At 41.2% G+C, this 20,696-nt stretch overlaps 1 protein-coding gene across 8 annotated transcripts in view; it reads left to right on the top strand.

Moving 5' to 3' along the window:
- IKZF2 (IKAROS family zinc finger 2) overlaps nt 1-20,696 on the top strand; it is a 107,781-nt gene that overhangs the window by 64,609 nt on the left and 22,476 nt on the right. For all 8 annotated transcript variants that reach the window (XM_053364532.1, XM_053364587.1, XM_053364578.1 and 5 more), the window contains one exon: nt 2,783-2,950. In XM_053364532.1, the coding sequence (XP_053220507.1) occupies nt 2,783-2,950 (168 nt within the window). The remainder of the gene's footprint in view (nt 1-2,782; nt 2,951-20,696) is intronic.

Below are 20,696 nucleotides of genomic sequence, written 5' to 3' on the forward strand. Positions count from 1 at the left end.
TATGGAACAACTGATTGGTTCAAAATTGGGAAAGGAGTACGACAAGGCTGTATTTTGTCTCCCTGCTTATTTAATTTATACGCAGAATACATCATGCGAAAGGCTGGGCTGGGCTGGATGAATCCCAAGCTGGAATTAAGATTGCCGGAAGAAATATCAACAACCTCAGATATGCAGATGACACAACCTTGATGGCAGAAAGTGAGGAGGAATTAAAGAACCTTTTAATGAGGGTGAAAGAGGAGAGCGCAAAATATGGTCTGAAGCTCAACATCAAAAAAACGAAGATCATGGCCACTGGTCCCATCACCTCCTGGCAAATAGAAGGGGAAGAAATGGAGGCAGTGAGAGATTTTACTTTCTTGGGCTCCATGATCACTGCAGATGGTGACAGCAGCCACGAAATTAAAAGACGCCTGCTTCTTGGGAGAAGGGCAATGACAGGCCTAGACAGCATCTTGAGAAGTAGAGACGTCACCTTGCCAATAAAGGTCCGTATAGTTAAAGCCATGGTTTTCCCAGTAGTGATGTATGGAAGTGAGAGCTGGACCATAAAGAAGGCTGATCGCCGAAGAATTGATGCTTTTGAATTTTGGTGCTGGAGGAGACTCTTGAGAGTCCCATGGACTGCAAGAAGATCAAACGCATCCATTCTTAAGGAAATCAGCCCTGAGTGCTCACTGGAAGGACAGATCATGAAGCTGAGGCTCCAGTACTTTGGCCACCTCATGAGAAGAGAAGACTCCCTGGAGAAGACACTGATGCTGGGAAAGATGGAGGGCACAAGGAGAAGGGGGCGACAGAGGACGAGATGGTTGGATAGTGTTTTCGAGGTTACCAGCATGATTCTGACCAAACTGCGGGAGGTAGTGGAGGACAGAGGTGCCTGGCATGCTCTGGTCCATGGGGTCACGAAGAGTCGGACACGACTAAACGACTAAACAACAACAACAACAAGATCTACATTTACAATTTAGCCTTAACTTTTAAGAACTAAGCTCAGTCCTAGGCTCAATGTCTACTCAGAAGTAAGTCCCATGGAGTTATATGTGTATAGGTAGGTGTGTGTAAAATTGTAGCTGAATTCTGTCATTTGTTTATCAATAATCAGGGCTTTACTGCTCAGAAACTTGAAGGTGCTTCATTGTTAGCCTACCCAGCTACTGAGCTGCTTTAAATTTAAACAACCCAACAATAAGCAGAAATGTTGCCTCCTTCTGTTCCTGAGTTCAGCATCTATTCGCTTGTCAAACACCTTGTGGCATTGTTGTGTGTGAGAGAGACTTCTTTGGCAATGTGCAGGCTGCACTACATGTTATCTGTGTATAAGAAAAATTTAGTCTTTATAGAGAAAAATGTCGATCAGCTGCAATATAATGCAAGCACGACTGTTATATGGAACAACTTAATTGCCATATTTATGAAGTCAATGCAGGAAATCCCTCATGTGTGCTTTAGACAGTGGGAAGATCCACACCGTACATTTAAAGCACATGACTTAGCACAAAGAATCATGGAACTGTAGTATATAGCTGTGAGAGGGACACTACTGTTCGCAGGATTCTTTGGGGGAACTGATATGCTTTAAATGAGCACTCATAGTTCTTTAAATGTATGGTGTGGCTCTGCCCATTGTGGTATACCTGCGTTTGTCTGAATACATATATAAAGCCCTATGCAGCTTGCAGTCAGGATGCTTGAAAGACGTTCCCTCCCCTTGTACTCCCAAATGATCCATGTGCTCTGCAGGCGGGGCTTCCTGTGCAATCCATTTTATCAGGGTGTCTGCTCTGCACAGTCTAGGAATCTGGCCTTTAGTGTTGTGGTACCAACCCTTTGGAATTCCCACCTGTTCAATATTAGACTATGTAGTGTCCATAGTCTCTTTGGTGTCTTCTGAATGCCTTCCTTTCCCAACAAGCTTTTTTTAAGTAGAGTTCTTTCCCTATCTGCATCTGTATTGGAATTGTTTGTAGATATTTTATTTGTTTTACTATTTCTGTGTTTGCTGCCCTGAACTCCTTTGGGAGGAAGGGCAGGATACAAATTTTTATAAATAACTATTAATAAACCAATGGCTGCTGATTCTGCTGATCACATGTGGTCTAAATGAGTATGGGTGGGTAGGACTGCATAATTATTTGGTAGCCCCAGCTATGGTGATAAAACATAAATGGTGGCCACAGAAGTGTCCCACATAAGTGTATTCCTGTTTTGTTGACCTCCCTGGTCTCCCAAAACACAAAGTGGAATGAAGACGGGGGAGCAAAGAGAGACAAGACGAAGGAGCGTTAGGTTGCTGGGGAAGGATCGGGGGGGAGGAGCCTTAGAGAGTGGTGACCTTCAGTCCTTGCAACTGCCTCATTGGGGCAAGACCTGCTGGGAAGAGTTGCTAGGCCTGAATTGTTTTGGTTTCTTTGAATGAAGAGTATTTTATTGCTGACCTGCTCCTGACTCCAGCTCCTGACACTATATTTGGAGAAGATCCGTTAAAAAGCAACAGTACCAAAATGAATTATTGTGAAAATAAGAAATGGGTGTGTGATTTGGTCCTCACCCAGGGTGCCATATTACCAAAGTGTGCGCCTGCTGCTGGTGCTGAAAGTTTTTCTCTACTATTATGTAGCATTTCAGGAGGGGTAGATTCGAAGCTTTCCTGGATTTCATTGTCTCAGATATTATATTTATGAGAGCACCCTTGTTTGAATATTGGGAGATTGGGCATGTATATTTGTTGGCCATGGTTTCTCAGACCTTTTCTCCGTTGTCTTCTCCACTGCAGGTGAACGTCCCTTTCACTGTAACCAATGTGGAGCTTCCTTCACACAGAAGGGGAATCTACTGAGGCACATCAAATTACACTCTGGGGAGAAACCGTTCAAATGTCCCTTCTGTAGCTATGCTTGCCGGAGAAGGGATGCCCTCACAGGACACCTCAGGACGCACTCGGGTGAGTCTACAACACCTGCTCTTTAACTGCAGTGCTTTTAAAAGCACTGAACATACATCACTAGCTACCTTATAGCGAGTTATTATCTATACTGACTGGCAGTGCCTGTTCAGGATTTCAGCCAGGATTCTCTTTCACAGTGGCCTGGATTGCTGAGTTACTAAAATGGCAGCTCCCCATGTATTGGGGGTGGATCTTGCCCACATCCACTGCCTGCAATCCTTTTAAGCCAGCAATGCCAGGGATTGAATCTGGCCAAGGCATGGCTTTCACCTTTTACCTGTGGCTCCTTTGTCCTACTGATTTGCTTACTGATCTGGAGGCAGCCAGGTGTCATTTATGTATTTGTTACAAAAAAGCAAGCACTGCTTCTTGGCCAGAGCTCAAAGGGAACAAGAAGGGAACCTGTGTGCAGGCAAATGGCTTATCCATACCTCAGCTTATTAAGCCAATCTATGGTTTTCTGAGTGTGGCTAAAATTTCCAGAGTCTTGAATGTTGCAAAAACTGTGTTTCTGTGCCCTTCACACATAAATTGGACAGGCACAATAATGGATCCACCAAATTATGATGTCAGCTTAATGGTTCCAAGGAAAATTGATTCCATTAGGCCAAAGGAAGATACATTATTTTAAACAGACTTCTATGGATACTCTTGACAAGCTTTCTGTGCCCCACCCCCGACCCCATGGTTCCAGGCCTGGATAATGTCAACCAGAATTTTTTCTTTTGTAACTTCAGCACTTCAGGTATTAAGCCCACCATTATCTGTGATTCAGTAATCCCCAAGTATCAGAAAAACGCAGAGGTCCAAAACCTTCCCAAGCTAGTTTTTCTGATCTGTCCTACAACTGTGAGGTTATTGATGTGTATGCGAGATGTAAGACACAACTGTTAGGCGTTGGAAACTTGACTAGGTATTTCAAATTACTGTTGAAGAACTAGAAATAGAATATTGTGAGTGTTCATTATGTTTTAAGAAATGGAAAGTCTTCAGAAGATTCCCCACTAGATGTGGAAAGTCATAAACCAAACCCCAGCTGTTTAACCCTAAAGATCTGTTTCATACAGCTAAGATAGAGAATACATTTAAGGAGCGTCTCTAGCAAGTGTAGGTTGGACCCTCTGTCTTCTAGATCACTTTGTCACTGATAATGATAAACATTTGTTCTAAAATAGAAATAATGTTTTAAGTTTTAACATCATAGGAAATCATGGTATTTACATCATAGGAAAAAGTTATGAAGCTATGCAGGAAGAAATAAATCATCTAAGCAACAGACTACTCAGGTGCAGGTGTATATTCCAGTACACAGGGGATAACATCATCATAACAAAACAGTTGGCCTCTGTTGCCTTTTGATTTTGCACTTTCATCCTAAACTGGCACAGAGAATGTGTTTTCTTGTATCAGAAGTTGAACGTCAAATTACCATGGTCCAGTTTCTGCTTACAAAAAGGTACACCTAGCGATAATTACCTAATTCCTTTCTCTTCTGATCTTGCTGTTTACAATTAACTCACCACAATCATGTTTAAAAGTGCCTGCTACTCAGAATAACACTTCATGCATTTGATGAAGTAGACTAGTCCATGAAAGCTTAAGCTATAATAAATAAGTTAGTCTTTACGGTGCCGCAAAACTGCTGTGTTTGCTTCAGGAGACCAGCACAGGACCCCTTCTAGAAATTGTTTTTCTTGGGTAGATTCCACATCTTACATTTTGAATAGGTGTTAAAATAGGTAGTATTTTCTCTCACTATGGGAAACTATTCCACTACTCAAATTATAAATGGCTTAAACATTCCTTTCTTCATGATATCTTTGTCATGGATTCTGCTCCATACTGATCAGAGCAGACCTCAACATATTGTTAGCAGAGTAAAACCATAAACATGATGCCGGGTTCCCCAAAAAACAACTCAGAGGTAATCAACTTCATTCAGCAGAGTTTATTACTGAAGGTAAATGAGCATAACAGTCACAAATCAAATTCTTCAGGATTGGCACAGTCCATAAGAAATCCAGTTGCATCAGACTTAACTTAAACTTCAGTAAGTCTAAAACATACACTTAGTACTATGTACAGACCACCATGCCAGAAAGAAAGAGAGACAGAAAGTGAAACCCAGGCTCCTTATGGCCTATTATTAGGAACCTTCTGCTTGTTTCCAGGCAGAATAGAAGCTTCTAGAAACTTCTAGCTTGCACCAGCTTGTATCACACAGAGAAGCTTTCAGAACCCTCTAGAATTAATTAGAATAGGAAAAATCTCTACACTTTAAGCGAATACTTTCGGTACCAAGAAATGTAAACCTGACAATCTTTACCTTTAAGTTACTCCCAGGTGGTCTTTACCCCATGTGAAGGCTATCCTGAATATCAAACAGACTTGTACACAAATCCAGTGTTTGGGGATGAGATGGGGAACAGTCTATCACTGAATCACTGACCAATTTTTTTGTGGATCTCATAGTGCCTGGTGGCTTCTGTTATTCTTGCTACAAATACAGGATTAAGTAATGTTTGCTCTGATCCAGCAAATCACTTTTTATTTTCTTAAGCTAGAACATATATTCCAGTATTAGTGAATACAGATTAGTTACTTTTTATTGTCAACAGATTCTGAGTATGCATCCTTATTTTCTAAATTAAAACATATTTGTGGACCATAGGGATTTCACTTATTTTTTTTAAAATGTTGAACCATGCAAGATGGAAGTCAGACTGCCTCATTTTAGGGTGAATTACTGTATGCTGTCATTCACATTGTAATCTTGGTCAGTCCTTTATAAGTTGAGTACATAAAAAAGCTTCCTATCAGCAGCCATATCCTGAGTCACTATTTTGTTTGTTCTCACAGCACTGGGCACAATGTAAGCCAAGATCAGAATTTCTGAGAAGGGAGTACTAGTTACTGACGTTACTTTAAGCATGTAAAGATGGAACTATGGTAAAAGAATTAGATTTACAGGAGATGTGGAGATTCAATACAATGTTTTACTTCTCAGTTGAAGAGCACAAAACGAAAGCCGAGAATTTCCATCCCACTCCACAACCCAAGAAAATATTTAATTTTATGCTTCTTTCTCTTAAAATTCATTCCCACTGATTCTAAACAGAAATATTAGAAGTGAACCCCATTGATTTCAATGAAACATGCATGTCAGTAGTGTTTTTAGAACCCTTCTTGAAGCCCAAATCACCAACGCCCAAATGCTGAAGCATGCTACAGGTAACTTTATATGGGACAACATGGCTTTATGCTATGCTACTGATACTGAGAAGCTGAGCTCCTTAACGGGAGCCAAATGAAAACCAGGGCTTGAACCTGGACCTGTTGTGAACTTTGCTTGACATTCCCCGCACACCTACATTTTATTGTACACACAAGGCAAAGAGGTTTTATCCTGCAGGCTTCCCGTCTTAGGGAAGAGCTTTTAACTTGATTGCTGCTCTCTGGCCGTTTCCCCATTTCTCTGTTTGATAAGTGTGGCCTTTTCCCGCCCTTTATCTCAGCCTTCTTGCCCTGTGGTGGCTAATGGAGATTGACTATGCAATGGGTTACACAGGATGTGTCATTTGCATACATAGGTTTTGCTTAATTATGCTGCTCTGACTGCAGGCACAGACACATAAGTTTCCCTGCTCTCTGTGTAATAAAATAAAAGATTTATATTTTCATAATTAAATGTAGGGCTCTAGTCCTTACAGTGCTAAATGAGCATTGGAGGCCTGGGCAAAGGCAGTTGTTTGAGGGTGACATACATCAAAGCAGAGAGGAATTAAAAAACTGAAAAGGACAGAGAAAGAAACCTTCTTGGAGACTCATAAACATATTTATGTGGTAATCCTATGAACTTAGTCCCTAACCCTCACTCCACAGTGATCAAGATGGCCATACTCCCATCAGTACCAAAGGTCACAGGAGGTCTCTCTCTCCCCATCCCCTTTGTTATATCCTGGGAATTCCTAGTGTTCTAACGTTGCTGTTGGTGTTTCAAGGGCCTCAAGTCCACTTCTGAAGCATTGCCTTAACTTTTACAAAAGTTTTTTAAAAATCAAAACATTTGCATCCCTCCTTTTCTTCCAGGTAGCTAACAACAGCAAGTTATAAAACTGAATTACAAACACATGCACACACAAATATAAAGGTAAAGGGACCCCTGACCATTAGGTCCAGTCGTGACCAACTCTGGGGTTGCGGCGCTCATCTCGCTTTACTGGCCGAGGGAGCCGGCGTACAGCTTCTGGGTCATGTGGCCAGCATGACTAAGCCGCTTCTGGCGAACCAGAGCAGCACACGGAAACGCCGTTTACCTTCCCGCTGGAGTGGTACCTATTTATCTACTTGCACTTTGACGTGCTTTCGAACTGCTTACAGCTAACTCAAGCTAAAAGTCTCCATTCTCCAACTGTTTTGGTAAAAATTCATTAGTTATTTATTAGTTATATCCACATTTCCTACAAGATGCAGCTTAAGGTGGCTTACATGCGGCTAAAATCAGCATGAATATGTGTGTGTTGAGGCTTGTGTTTGCATAGATATAGATAAAATCACTTACTAAATTCCGTAAACTGCAGAACAACCAGCAGATTTGTTAACTAGAAGAATAAAGACCCATCAATCAAATGTCTGGCAAAATACAAAAATCTGTTACTTGTATTTTAAAACTATCTGTATTTGGGGGGGGGGTGATGGGAGTTGTAGTACAACACCTTCAAGGGGGCCATAAATCCCCATCCCTGTTTTAAAAATCAAGGAAATTAAGGCAACATTGCCACTCAAGAGCTAATCTCACAGGGATCAAGGTGTCAATGTCAAAAGCCATTGGGGTATTAGCCTAACTAATATACCTTCCTCTGCTGCCTCAAACTGTCCCCATCCACCCCAAAACAGTCTCCAAGCAAATATATTGATTATTTATTTATTAAATTTCTATACTGACCTTCTGTTTACAATAGAAAATCACAAAAAATGCATAACGTAAGAACAAACAAAAACAATCACACACACAGAGAGAGAGAGAGAGAGAGAGAGAGAGAGAGAGAGAGAGAGAGAGAGATTGATTAAAATGCCATAGATTGTTAAATTACCCAAAGGCCTGGGAGAAGAGGAATGTTTTTGCCTGGCATCCAAAGATATATAATGGTGATGCCAAGCAAACCTGCCTGGGCAGAGCATTCCACAATCAGGGAGCCACTGCAGAAAAGGCCTTTACTCATGTTGCCACTATTCAAGATTCTTGTGCAGAAAAAGGGCCTCAGATGATGACTTCAGAGTCCGCATCGGTTCATGTTCCTTCTCAGTAGTGCCACCACTACACATGTTTTACTTTTATGGCCACATCTAATATGGCAGTGTTCTGGTTGGTATAGTTTCTCAGAAAAATGTGTAGAACCAAGGGGCACAGGATTACAGGAACTTTGGCTGTGTTGATCCCTCTTGTGAAATTTACTGGCAAGAATAAAGACTGAAGATAAATATCCATATGGCTCAGTATAAGCTTTCTTACACTTCCTTATATGTCGGAACAAAGGCTATCTTTTTATGTTCATGCTAATTACATAACAGTAGCTCAGTGAGTCATAGTTGATAGAATTGATTTCTAAAGCTGTCACTAAATAAATAGCATGAAATATTTTTGGAGCGAATGTGCACCAGAAATCGGATAACCCAACTGCTGTTTGGTACATTTGAAAGTGTCTCCTGGTTGTTCATCTGCTTGCCCTTCTAAAACAGGGTGCCCCTCAGCTATTAAGATACCTGAAATACTAGTTTTAGCTGCAAGGTATGGGATTTGCTCCATGCAAATAAACTGAATATGTAGGAGATTTAAAACATTGAAAATGGATTTTCAGCACAGCATAAAACTGGCATTCTCTTCCAACAGATACAACAATGGCAAACTCTGCGAATGAGTTCAACATCAAACACACACACACACACACACACAAAGTATCATTTATTATTATTTACCAGGTAAATATTATTTACCAGGAGGGAAGGCATTATTCCTAATTAGGGCTGTGCACAAAGGACGTCTTGAAATTCTCCACCCTCTTTGTGGGCAGAACAATTGGAGAGACCATTTCACTTAATTTCTCCAGGGGGAGGAAAATTTATCTAGCAGTTAATAGGGGGTGGGGATTAGTGGCAGTTGCACAGTTAATTTATTTTTTCCTAACTTTTTGTCTCCCTTTTGCCTTCTTCTAAGGGAGCAAGAGAGCGAAAACTCTGGACATTTTTCAGGGGAAAAAAATATTTGGAGACATTTCAGCTCAGCTGTAATACTAAATTTCAAAGTCTCAGATACTGGAGTAAGCAGTGGGGGGGAGTGAAGGATTTCACTTGAATAATCTAACATTTAAATGATCTGTAGCATTCTGGGCACTATGAGAAACACTGGCTTCCCCCGTCATAAAGATTGACATGTGACTGGATGAAACCTCCAGCCCACTTCATTGTTCCCCAAAGAGAGCTCGCCAAGTAAGCTGCATACAACTCTTAGCATTTCTTGTACTTCCTCCTGTTCCCTTCATCCTGCCAGAAAGCTTCGCCTGTGGGACTGGCATGCTCAGAAGTCAGTGGTGGTGTGGCAAGGCTCAGTGCCAGCTCCATTACTCACACTTTATCCTGCAATTTCTCCCTTGTCTGTAATCTCCACCCGCTACCCTTTTTTATTTTTTCCAATTGATCCGTGCAGGTGAGTCAGAAAAACCTGCTTGTCCACAAACCTGTTCCTTCTTGCCAAACATTGGTCCTGGTTCTTGTAGATTCTAGGAATAGATTATCAAAATAAGATGTCAAGTAGAGCTTGTGTGCGTGTGCAAAACACCCCACCCCCAACTGTGCATTTCATTAAATATAAAATAAAGGTCCTCTGGATATTTAGAAACAGAGCTCCCATTTGCACACTCCCTCATAGTTGGTGTTTTACTTTCTCCTTTCCTTATTTTATTAATAAAAAAGTTTGTTACCCTCCTCTTCAGTCATAAGGATCCCAGAGAGATTTATAGATTAAAAATAGAAATAATGTAAGACATAATTAATAAAGAAGCAGAAGATTTGTTTTAAGATAACACAAATGACTCCAGCGTTTAAAAAAGCAGCTTTTTTTTATAAAGATATTTATTAAGTTTCCAATTTTATACAAACAAAAAGCAAAAAGCAAAAGAAAAACACATACAATTCTGAATACTTAATTTTCTGTGACATATTTCCCTGACCTCCTCATACCTCCCCTTCTTGTATTCCAATTCAAATTATTTACTCAGCAAATCCTTATCTCATAACATTACACCTGGAAACCCCTTAATTTCAATCCAACATCATTCAACATTCTTTAATTTTACAATTTTACAATATTTCTGTAAATAGTCCTTAAATTTCTTCCAATCTTCTTCCGCCAACTCTTCTCCCTGGTCACGGATTCTGCCAGTCATTTCTGCCAATCCCATACAGTCGATCATCTTCATCTGCCATTCTTCCAGAGTGGGTAAATCTTGCGTCTTCCAATACTTTGCAATAAGTATTCTTGCTGCTGTTGTAGCATACATAAAAAACGTTCTGTCCTTCTTTGACACCAATTGGCCGACCATGCCCAAGAGAAAGGCCTCTGGTTTCTTCAAGAAGGTATATTTAAATACCTTTTTCAATTCATTATATATCATTTCCCAGAATGCCTTAATCTTAAAAAAGCAGCTTTAAAAGTCAAAATAAAAAGCTTGTTCACCTGGTGCCAGAAAGGCATGAGGTGAGTCTCCTTGGGGAGAGCGTTCAATAATGGAGGGGCCACAACAGAGAAGGTTCTCTCTCCAGTTACTATGTGTCTCATTTCAAATGGTGGGGGGACACGGAAAAAGGCCCTTGAGGAAGTGCTTAAAACTCTGATTCCTGTCCTGCCTACATAAATGGGTCTCTCTCTGCAACAAAATGTCACAGTGTGTGGAGTGCGTTCAGGGTTCTAGTCATTCCATTGCATTTCCCCTCCCCTCTGGTGGCTTTTGTTTTTCTGTCCATTAGGGTTTGGGGGGTGCTCATTTGTGTCCATTAAAATTATTGATTTATTAATAATATTTATTAGCTGCTTTTGCCCCCCCCCTCTCTGTGTGTGTGTGTGTGTGTGTGTGTGTGTGTGTTGGAACTTGACTGACTGTACAAAGTGTTAAACCAGGAGGGACACATACAGGCCCTGAACCACCAGTCCTTGGGTGAACTACCTGCTCTTCAGATCTTTGAATGATTAGTGCAAATGCCTGGTTAAGTTTAAGAAACCACCTTGTGCATGGAAACATGACTTATCAGAGTTTCTGATCATAAAAAGAGTTCCTAAATGTGTTCTGTTGAATATGCTCTAAAGCCCACTGAAGACCTTTGCACTAATCGCACAAAGATCTGACGAGCAGCCAGGCTTCCTGTGGGTCTTGGCGACAGGCTTTGCATGCACACTCATCACTTCACATCTTGAGATGAATGCCTGAACACATTGTGTCAGTCGCTCACCATTCCTTATCTTTGAGTTATTATTGAGCTGTCTTGGAAAAGTGTCCTCTCCCGCTGGAATTTTTTCCTTAAGATTTTTCTTGCCTCTGGTAACCTCAGGGTTAGCCCAAATCGGTTGGTTATTTATGGGTGGGTAGTGTGCCTTGGCTACGTGTGTGGGAGCACAGGAAAACTTGAACTGATATTGGGTGGAATGGTAGAGACTTTGCTATTAGACAGGCTTCCTCAACCTCAGCCCTCCAGATGTTTTGAGACCACAGTTCCCATCATCCCTGACCACTGGTCCTGCTAGCTAGGGATCATGGGAGTTGTCGGCCACAAACATCTGGAGGGCCGAGGTTGAGGAAGCCTGCTATAAGATGTAAATGCACCTACCCTCTAAGTTTGGAGGCCCATCAGACTGCCACTTGTGGAGGCCAGACAACAAAAGAAGGATGTTCCCTTTATGCTCCTCATGTGGAAGCATCTGGCTGGCCACTCTTGGAAAGGGATTAGGTAGACCTCTGCCTGATCCAGGAGAGACTCTTTCTGCCTGTTATGTTCAAGGATGAAGCAACACTCTTGACCTCCTGCTCACATTGCTTTTACACAGCTATAAAACCTAATGGTCCTTTGCTCTTAAGTTCTTTCATTATAGCAGCTTTCTCAGACTTGTTCAGTAACATCCTTACTTTCCACATTTAGCACATTCTTGTTGCATATGTCTAGAACCAAGAAGACGGTTTTATACTCTCAAGGAAAATACAAGTTCAAGCAAACATTTTGGCAGGCTTCTGCAGATAAATGAAGATTTATATTCAGGTTGTGGCCCTCAAGCCCTTGGCAAATTGCCCATATGTTCTTTGATGTTAAGAGAAAAACCTTACACTGACATAAGTTAAAGAGCTGATGTAATCAAAAGCACCTGTGTGTGTGTGTGTGTATAGGCAGGCCTATTCATCTTCTGCAATTCCATGCTGGGAGATATATGGAATTACATATACAAGGGGCTTTGAGAACCTCAAATTCAGTGCCAGGTCCACATTTTTTACCCCCCCCTTCTCTGTTGCCCCCCATTATGCAGCACTTTTGAGTTCCAGACAGTGGTAAAGAAGATGGGGGTCTGAATGAGAAGACAGGTGAGGAGTGGTGGCTGCTCACCTGTGGTGAGGTGAGTGGTGATGGCAGTGAAGAGGGGGCTCCAGGTGCTTTTGGTGACCCATACTAGCGTGCTGGAACCTTGGCCATTGCCCAAGGATGGCCACCCAGATACCAGCTCTGCTCAGAGTCCACTTATTTTTTCTCCTTATTATTCATTCATTTGTTAATCATTTTCCAAGCCTATTTGGTTGTGCACAAGCACCTAAAAACAAAATGGTCAAAAAGAGGAGTAAGATTTGTAAATGTGTGGAGATATGGAAATTTAGATTCAATCACTATAATCTAAATAGAAATGTGGTACATTTCACCATAGAGGAAAAGACTGACCAGGTGATGTGCGTATCTGCTCACTCAGCTGTCTAGGTGCAAACTGTAGATGGGCAACTTCCGATCTTTTCTTTAAACTGGACTCCTTTAGGGAAGAAGGTCCTCTGGCAGCTGTAAAACTACATTGAAACTACATTGAAAGTACATTGAAACTACATTTGAAACTACATTTGCCTGTAGTTTCTGCTCAGTCCTTCAGGAGCCTTTTTTGAAGGTAGAATGGCTGCTTTTCTTGTTTGTTGATGTTCCCTCTGCTCCTGCATATTCACCAGTGTTAGTTAGATCCAGCTGATTATTTACAGCCAACTTACATTCATCACATTATTTTCATTAAATTATTCATTACATTATTTAATAGCCAACTTACAATTTACATTTAGAGAATGTTTATTTTTTCCATGCAGAGACCACTGACCATTGGTTTGAAAGATATGGGTTGAGTTGTTGTCTTAAAATTCCTCTGTCTGAGCCTTTCGTTCATGATATTTTGTGTCCTTTGGTCTGGTTTTCATCACACCTGCATTTTCCCCCTCTCCATTTGCTTTGTATGGTTTTACTGTCTGAGTTCCTTCTGCCTTTGGGTTTCACAACTGTATATAATTATGGAAACAACACAGACAAACCTGTGATCTTTTAAGGAATGGCAGGAAATTCTCCAGAAGGATTGGGAACAGTACTATGTTGAACAGGAATTGCTGCATTTCATACAATTCAAACAAATAGCCAGCACGTGTAGACACAAAGTCAGAAAAGCTAAAGCACAGAATGAACTCAGGCTTGCTATATATAAAGGGAGGGTCCATATAAAGAAAGAAGTTATTTGTCTAAATTTTTGCTAGCTTCTTTCTTGATACCTATGAAAAATGAGGTATCCCATTCTGGGGTGTTTTGGCAGGCCTAGCTAGATTCACTATACTAGGTATAAGTAAGAACCAAATATCCTGTGAATGGGTGCATGAAGCAAAGTTCTAGAGCAGGGTTTCCCAAACTTGGGTCTCCAGTTGTGTTTGGAGTCCATTTTCCACCATCCCTGACCGCTGGTCCTGTTAGCTGCTAGGGATGATGGGAGTTGTTGTCCAAAAACCGCTGGAGACCCAAGTTTGGGATACCCTGTTCTAGTGAATGTCACAGATAATTAAAGCTTGTGACAGCAGCCATTTTGTGTTTAGCTGTGAAACTAACTACACAATTTTGGCTGGTGGGAGAGAGTTCTATTAATCAGTCTCATTTACAAAATGTACAGCAGCAAAAATATGCTAGCTGATATATATAAAATATCTAGAAAAGAGAACTGATTTGTCTGACAGCATTCCTGATGCTAACTGAGGATTCCAAGCCTTTGTTGGTTGTGTGTTCTGTAAATCTCCAGTTAGGAATGGTCAGTGTCAGTGCAAATGAAAACTGAGTAACTTCAGCAAGTTTCTTAGTCATGATACGCTAATGCAAACAAACAAACAAACAAACAAACAAGAATCAAGTAACAAAGAAACCTCTCTTCCCTCCAACAGTACACAAACTTAGGATCTTTCATGCATCTAATTGTTCTAAAAATGATCAAGGGTTTGGAGTCTCTTCATTCTTAGGAAAGACCAATGTGTATTTCAATATTGAGACTCACAGAACATCCACCATCATCTGAGAAATTTCACAAACCTAAACAAATTTATCTTCATCACATAGATGTGAACCGTAAGAAGAAAACACCCCTTTAGCAGATAGAGGAGCAATGACTTGCCTAAGCTCACATAGTTTTGTCACAGGAATTATGTTCAGATCTTCCAAGACATCATACTATTTTAGCCAAAATGAGTTTTCTAAGTTTGACCTTGCTACATAGCGAGTGCTGTTGCAGACAGCACAGCCAAACCTATGAAGGTGGACAAACTGAACAGGACAACGTTCTGGGATTTTAAAATAGGCTACAACTTTATTGATTCCAGATGTAGGTTAGATTTGGCTTAGGCATTGGGTGTACAGTATATCCCTCTCAGCCCCCCGGTTGGAGGGCTGATGCCTTGGCTTTTGGATGGAGACTTCGGGTACCCTGTTATCACATTGTTCTGAGGTGGGGATGGGATTCCACCCAATGCCTTATCTGCCAAAGTTGTGACTTTTCCTATGAGGAAGGCAAACCCCTCAAGCAGGGCCAATCTGTTTGCACTCAAATTCCTTCCCAACTCTGAAAATGGCAGCCGTTATAGAACCACAACAAAGCCAATACACACAGTATCTAGGAAGGGAAAAGTTAGCATACAAAACCCACAGCATTTCTGAATAGAGTGGGAAGGGAGGGATGTTCTTTGTCCAACTGCGGTCCTTGGGGTTAGCCACAGCCAGCCTTTACACCAGAGTGAAGCCTGCTCCACCTCAGTCCGTTGTCAAGCCACGCACACTCAGCCTGGCCAGATTGGCCACCATTCAAATAAACAGATGGCGGAAAATCTCGCCAATCCAATGGCTGGCCTGGGAGTTCCCCAACTGCTGGCCTCCTAGCCTTGCTCCCCAGGGATTAGAACCCACCACAATGGGCTGCAACAGCCACCCACCCCATGACTGGGTAAGCAGCCATTCCCACCTATTCTGAATCATTGTTTTCAACTTCTTAGTTAATTGGGTTGTTTTTTGTCAGGTTTTATTATAAGGATCAGATGTTCTAGAACGGTTACTGGCAAAGGATGAGCAAGAGCGAATGGACAAGTTCCTATGTTCTGATCACAGAGAAAAGATGGGTTCAAGAGTGATGTGTTGCCTTCCCTTCTTGTTACTGTTCAAAAGCTGCCACCTGGCAACAGGTCCATCACTCAGACAGTGGGATAAGCACTCTCATATACCCAGCATGCTTAAGTCTAATTAGCGTATGAGAGGTCTAATACCACAGAGAAAGCTGTTCTGCCAGACTTAGCTATGTCACTTCCCCTTACTTTGGGTAATCAAGCTTATTATCATAACCCCAGTGAAGAGGTTTGAGTTGGTTGCTCCAGCTCAACCGCATGGCTCTCATCAGCCACTCTTAAATTCCTATTTGGAACTTTCACCACTTTATAATTAAGGTGGGTTTTACAGCCTGTGAAACTTTTCTGACTGATGTGTGGAAAAACAAATGAATCTGACCTTTGAAGAGTGTGTAAGTAAACTATTTTTAACTTCAAAAGAAAAAAAAAGACCAGAAGTTCTAGAACCCAACATTTGCATTTAATTAAGTGGTCTCTTCCAACTCTATGATTCTATGATTCTATGATTCTAAGTGTGTGTTTAAGGTGCTTCAAGCTTATACATGAAAACATAAATTGTGAACATGACAAGGATGTGTTTGCTTTTATGTTTATCATACACAAATACTCGCCATGGAGCTACCACTGACTTTAGTTCCCTGTTGAGTGCACCCTACCCTAAATGTTAATTATATATATCATTATACCTCCCTAAGTTTGCCTGCTTGGTATCAAACTGCCTGTTAAACCTTGAGTATGTTAAGTGTGAGTTTTTCAGATTTACCTCCCCAGCAACAATAAAAACTGGAAACTTCCACTTCAAAGATACAATACAATAAAATGGATTCTGGATTTTGGGTGGAAATCTATGATAACATAGTGATGGTTTTCCTTTTTCCCTTGAGCATGGCAGCTAGTGTGGAGAGGGAAGTATGGTGAATAAAATCAGTTTCTCTTTTTCTTTTTGACAAGCAGATATAGCCATCTTGCTTGCTAAGCTTTTCTGCTAACATATATGTTTGCAAATTTGTACTTGTCACCTAGAAAGATGGTGATGATAACATAGCACCTGCAAACCTTACAGAGGGCCAGAGTTTCACACCTAAACTAAAGTTCACTCTGAGCAGTTCAGGATGTGGTATTGGAGCTGCTTTTGAGTTGAAAAAAGGTATAACAAACATCTGCTTGAATCTATTCATTTCATATGCAACCATTTCCTTACACGTCCATCCAGAGTCAATTACGGTTTGTTAACTTAGATACATCCAAACAAATGGCTGTTTTAATTCAAACATTTTAAGTATAATATTTAAGGCTCACAATACTATTGATTTGTAAGTTTTGATACTGATTTCATATCAGTATTTTACCTATATAGTTATCACTTGTTACACACCAGAACTAAAGCCATTAATTAAACTGAATAATTCAATGGCTACGTGCCAGTCAATATGAAAAGTTTAATTTGCTTAAGAGGAATCTGTTTCAGCCATTCATCCTAATGCCAGAAAAAGTATAGGAGGAATTCTGTGTCATACTCTTCTGATCGTACCATAAGCACAAGCATTTTGGATCACCAGATTAAATGATTCTCCGTCTTCTCTTCCCACAAGCTGTTTCAGAGGTTCTTCTGATGTCCCATTCCAGGGCCAATTATAGGGGTCACATAGGGGGAGAAGAGGGGGGAAGCGGAAGCCCTTGCGTAGGGCTGCTGCTCAAAGGACTCATTACAGTTGTATCTCGGGTTAAGAACTTAATTCGTTCTGGAGGTCCCTTCTTAACCTGAAACTGTTCTTAACCTGAAGCACTACTTTAGCTAATGGGGCCTCCCGCTGCTGCCACCAAGCGATTTGAGACGTTTTGCCACCCCCACCCCCTCTTCTTGGTTCTGTGCAAACCCTTTCCAGGAGTTTTGATCTGTAAATTTACTCCCAAGTAAGCTTCAACAAGATTCCTTTCAATTTAATTTTTGTTTGATTACTCATTTTAGGAAACGGTAATTTTGTAGTCATTTTAGGCTCCATGTAAGGCAAAGAAATACTTTTTGTGAGTCTAAAGTAGAAAGTGCCCTCGCACTACAATCCTAATTCAGCCGGGCTGAGCGGAGCTTGCCAGGGAACCACCTCTGGCAGGGAAAATGCTCACACACCCCTTACTTTCCTGTGTGTAGATCATGTATAGTCTCTAAAATGCCTCAACCTTAGCTATTTAAACACATTCAAAGTTCTGAAGGGATCATAGAATTGTAGAGTTGGAAGGGACCCAAAGATCATTCTAGTCCCACCCCTCCTTCCGTCCCTCCAGAATTTCTTTCTCACACAGTAGCAAACCCACAGGGGATCCCATCCTAGGCTTCGCTGGGGAGAACCACGCAGCCTCTCCTGATTTTCCAACTCTCCCTGCATCACTTTGTAAATGAGCCTCCTTCAGCTTCACGGGTTTGCGGCTGACCTTCACTTTTTTCATCTTTCTCTCTGGCCCAAACCCAGACATGTGGGGAGGCTGGGGGCCTCAATGGCACCCCCCTGGAGGCTTCACCCGGGGCAGAAGCCCTGGCTAGACCCCACCCCCAGCTGCAGCTCTGCATAATTGACACAGTGCACCCACACCATTTGAATGGCAATGTTTATCAACATTGGAGGGGGGCCCTTGAATATTTTATGGTGGGGGTGAAGGAACCTTTGCCCCAGGAGTTGGCTCCAAAGGAAGGGAAGGAGAGAGGGTACTTTTCAAAAGCACCACTGAAAGCTGAAATTCACTATGCATTCTTCTAACAGTTCCTTCACACTGGCAGGATATCTTTTAGGATTTCTAGCCTTTTCGAGCATAAAAACAAACAATCCACAGTCTGAGTTCTGATCTTCTCTTTCCTCTGATCTTATAGGCATTGTTAAGTGTCTGTTGTTTTGTGATGCAACAGTAAAAGTAATTCAAATGGCAAAGGACACTTCTACAAAAGTCTGATGAAAACAGACATCAAAATCGGACACCCAGACATTCTATTTACCGGGGAGGGTACCTAATTTCTGGTGCCTGTCCCTAGTAATCTGTATCTTTATTCCTGTTCTGCCTTTGGGAGAAAATTTGAAGATGCCCTTTTTTAAAAAAGTGTGCTTGCGTATACACACACACACACACACGTGCCTGCATGCACAAGTTTCCCTATTTTGATCCCTTCACAAGACCTAGTCCATAAAACATTAAAAGCAATCCAAATATGTTTAAAAATCAAAGATAAAAGATAAACACACAATCAAACTAAAACAGAAAAAGGAACCAAAAGAGCAGAGTTAAATATGTACTAAATAACAGTACTATAAACACTTGCCTGGGAGAAAGAACCGTTGAACTCAATGGGGCTTACTTCTGAGTAGATAGAAATTGATGTCATTGTAAAACAGCCGCAGAATTAAAAGCTTGCTGACAAAGATAAATCCTCAGCTGGTGGCAGAACAAAACGCTGCAGATTATGTTTTGATTTGCAGGCAATTGAAGTACAACTGCATCCACTGCAACATTAAACATTTTAGCAAACTTGTGTAAGTTTTTAAGGGAACAATAATGTTTCAGTTAGTAACATGTGTTTCTGAAGCCATACAGAACAAGCTATTGCAGCATAAATGACAACAGTGAAGTTTTTAATGTCTGATGCTTTATTATGTGTTTATATTTTGCTGGAAATCACCCATAGTGGCTGGGGCAACCTAGTCAGATGGGCAGCATATAAATAATAAAATTATTATTGTTATTGTTATTATTATTAGTTATGCTCAAGCAATTGCCCTCAGTTTGAGAATGGGGATGGTATATGTACACAATTAAGATGTTAAACATTTGTCTAGTTCCAATGGTCTAGTAATCTGGAGGGCATTTCACTCTAGCCTTTTTGTTAGTTCTGAATAAACTTTACACCTGGCAGTGAGCTTTTTCCAGACCAGTAGAAACGAATTCAGTCATTAACTGAAGGCATTTGCATGAACTTCTGGGTTCCCCCTCAGTGTCCATAAATCAAATTTAAAAGTTACACTGATTAGACTGTACGTCATATTACAAAAATCACTCCTTTCTCTATATATTGGTAAATATTGCTTTGTCAGAAGTAATACATTCCAGACTAAAAGGCATTTTAGGCCCTTGTTGCACATTCCATAGGAGTGGGAGCGATTTGTGCACCCTCCCCCCCCCACCTGGAGTTTCATGCAAAGGGGGAGGGATGTCTCTCCCCCTCCCACGGGACTTGGAAAAAGGGAGAGAGGAAGCTTATTTGTACTTTGTCTTTGAAATATAATGTCAAAAGAAGTAGGAAGGTAGTTCCATCTAGGCTTCCTCTCTTGCCACTTCTTGGACTTGAATGTACTTTCTAAGATTCAGTGGAATTTGCTGCCAAGGAGTGTGGTGGAGTCTCCTTCTTTGGAGGTCTTTAAGCAAAGGCTTGACAACCATATGTCAGGAGTGCTCTGATGGTGTTTCCTGCTTGGCAGGGGGTTGGACTCGATGGCCCTTGTGGTCTCTTCCAACTCTATGATTCTATGATTCTTTATCTTTCAGAGTTTAAGCAGTACAAAGCATTGTTTTCCTTACTTCAGTTTATAAGCCAATTTGCTCTTGGTGAATTCCATTTTGTGCTTTCCTGTTTCAGGGTGATTATCTAGCATAAATGGAAATATTATTTCTGCTGCATACATCCAATGCCCTGCTCCCTCCAAAATTAAGAATGAATGAGAAAGAAGGCTTCTTCCTTACCAAGAAACATTAGCAAGAACTGCAAAAGCTTGTAACATAAATAGCTTCCTGAGTGCAAGGGTGCAGACGCTTACCTTCTGAGAGGCAGGTGCCAGTGATGTGCAGGTCCAGAGGGCAAAGCAATGACTCTAAACTCACATTTCATGCACCCCTCTCTGTCCTCCCATTATCAGAGTTCAGGGACACATTCCAGCCAGGCAGAAACACTCAGGATATGAAACAGGGTTAAATGGGAGGTGTGATCAGGGGAGAAGGCTGAGGGGCACATCCAGCCCACAGTCCTCCACCCTTGCTTTAGATGGGAGATAACAGATCTCCAT

This window comes from Podarcis raffonei, chromosome 1 (genome assembly GCF_027172205.1).
Source record: "Podarcis raffonei isolate rPodRaf1 chromosome 1, rPodRaf1.pri, whole genome shotgun sequence".
In the NCBI taxonomy this organism is placed as follows: Eukaryota; Metazoa; Chordata; class Lepidosauria; order Squamata; family Lacertidae; genus Podarcis; species Podarcis raffonei.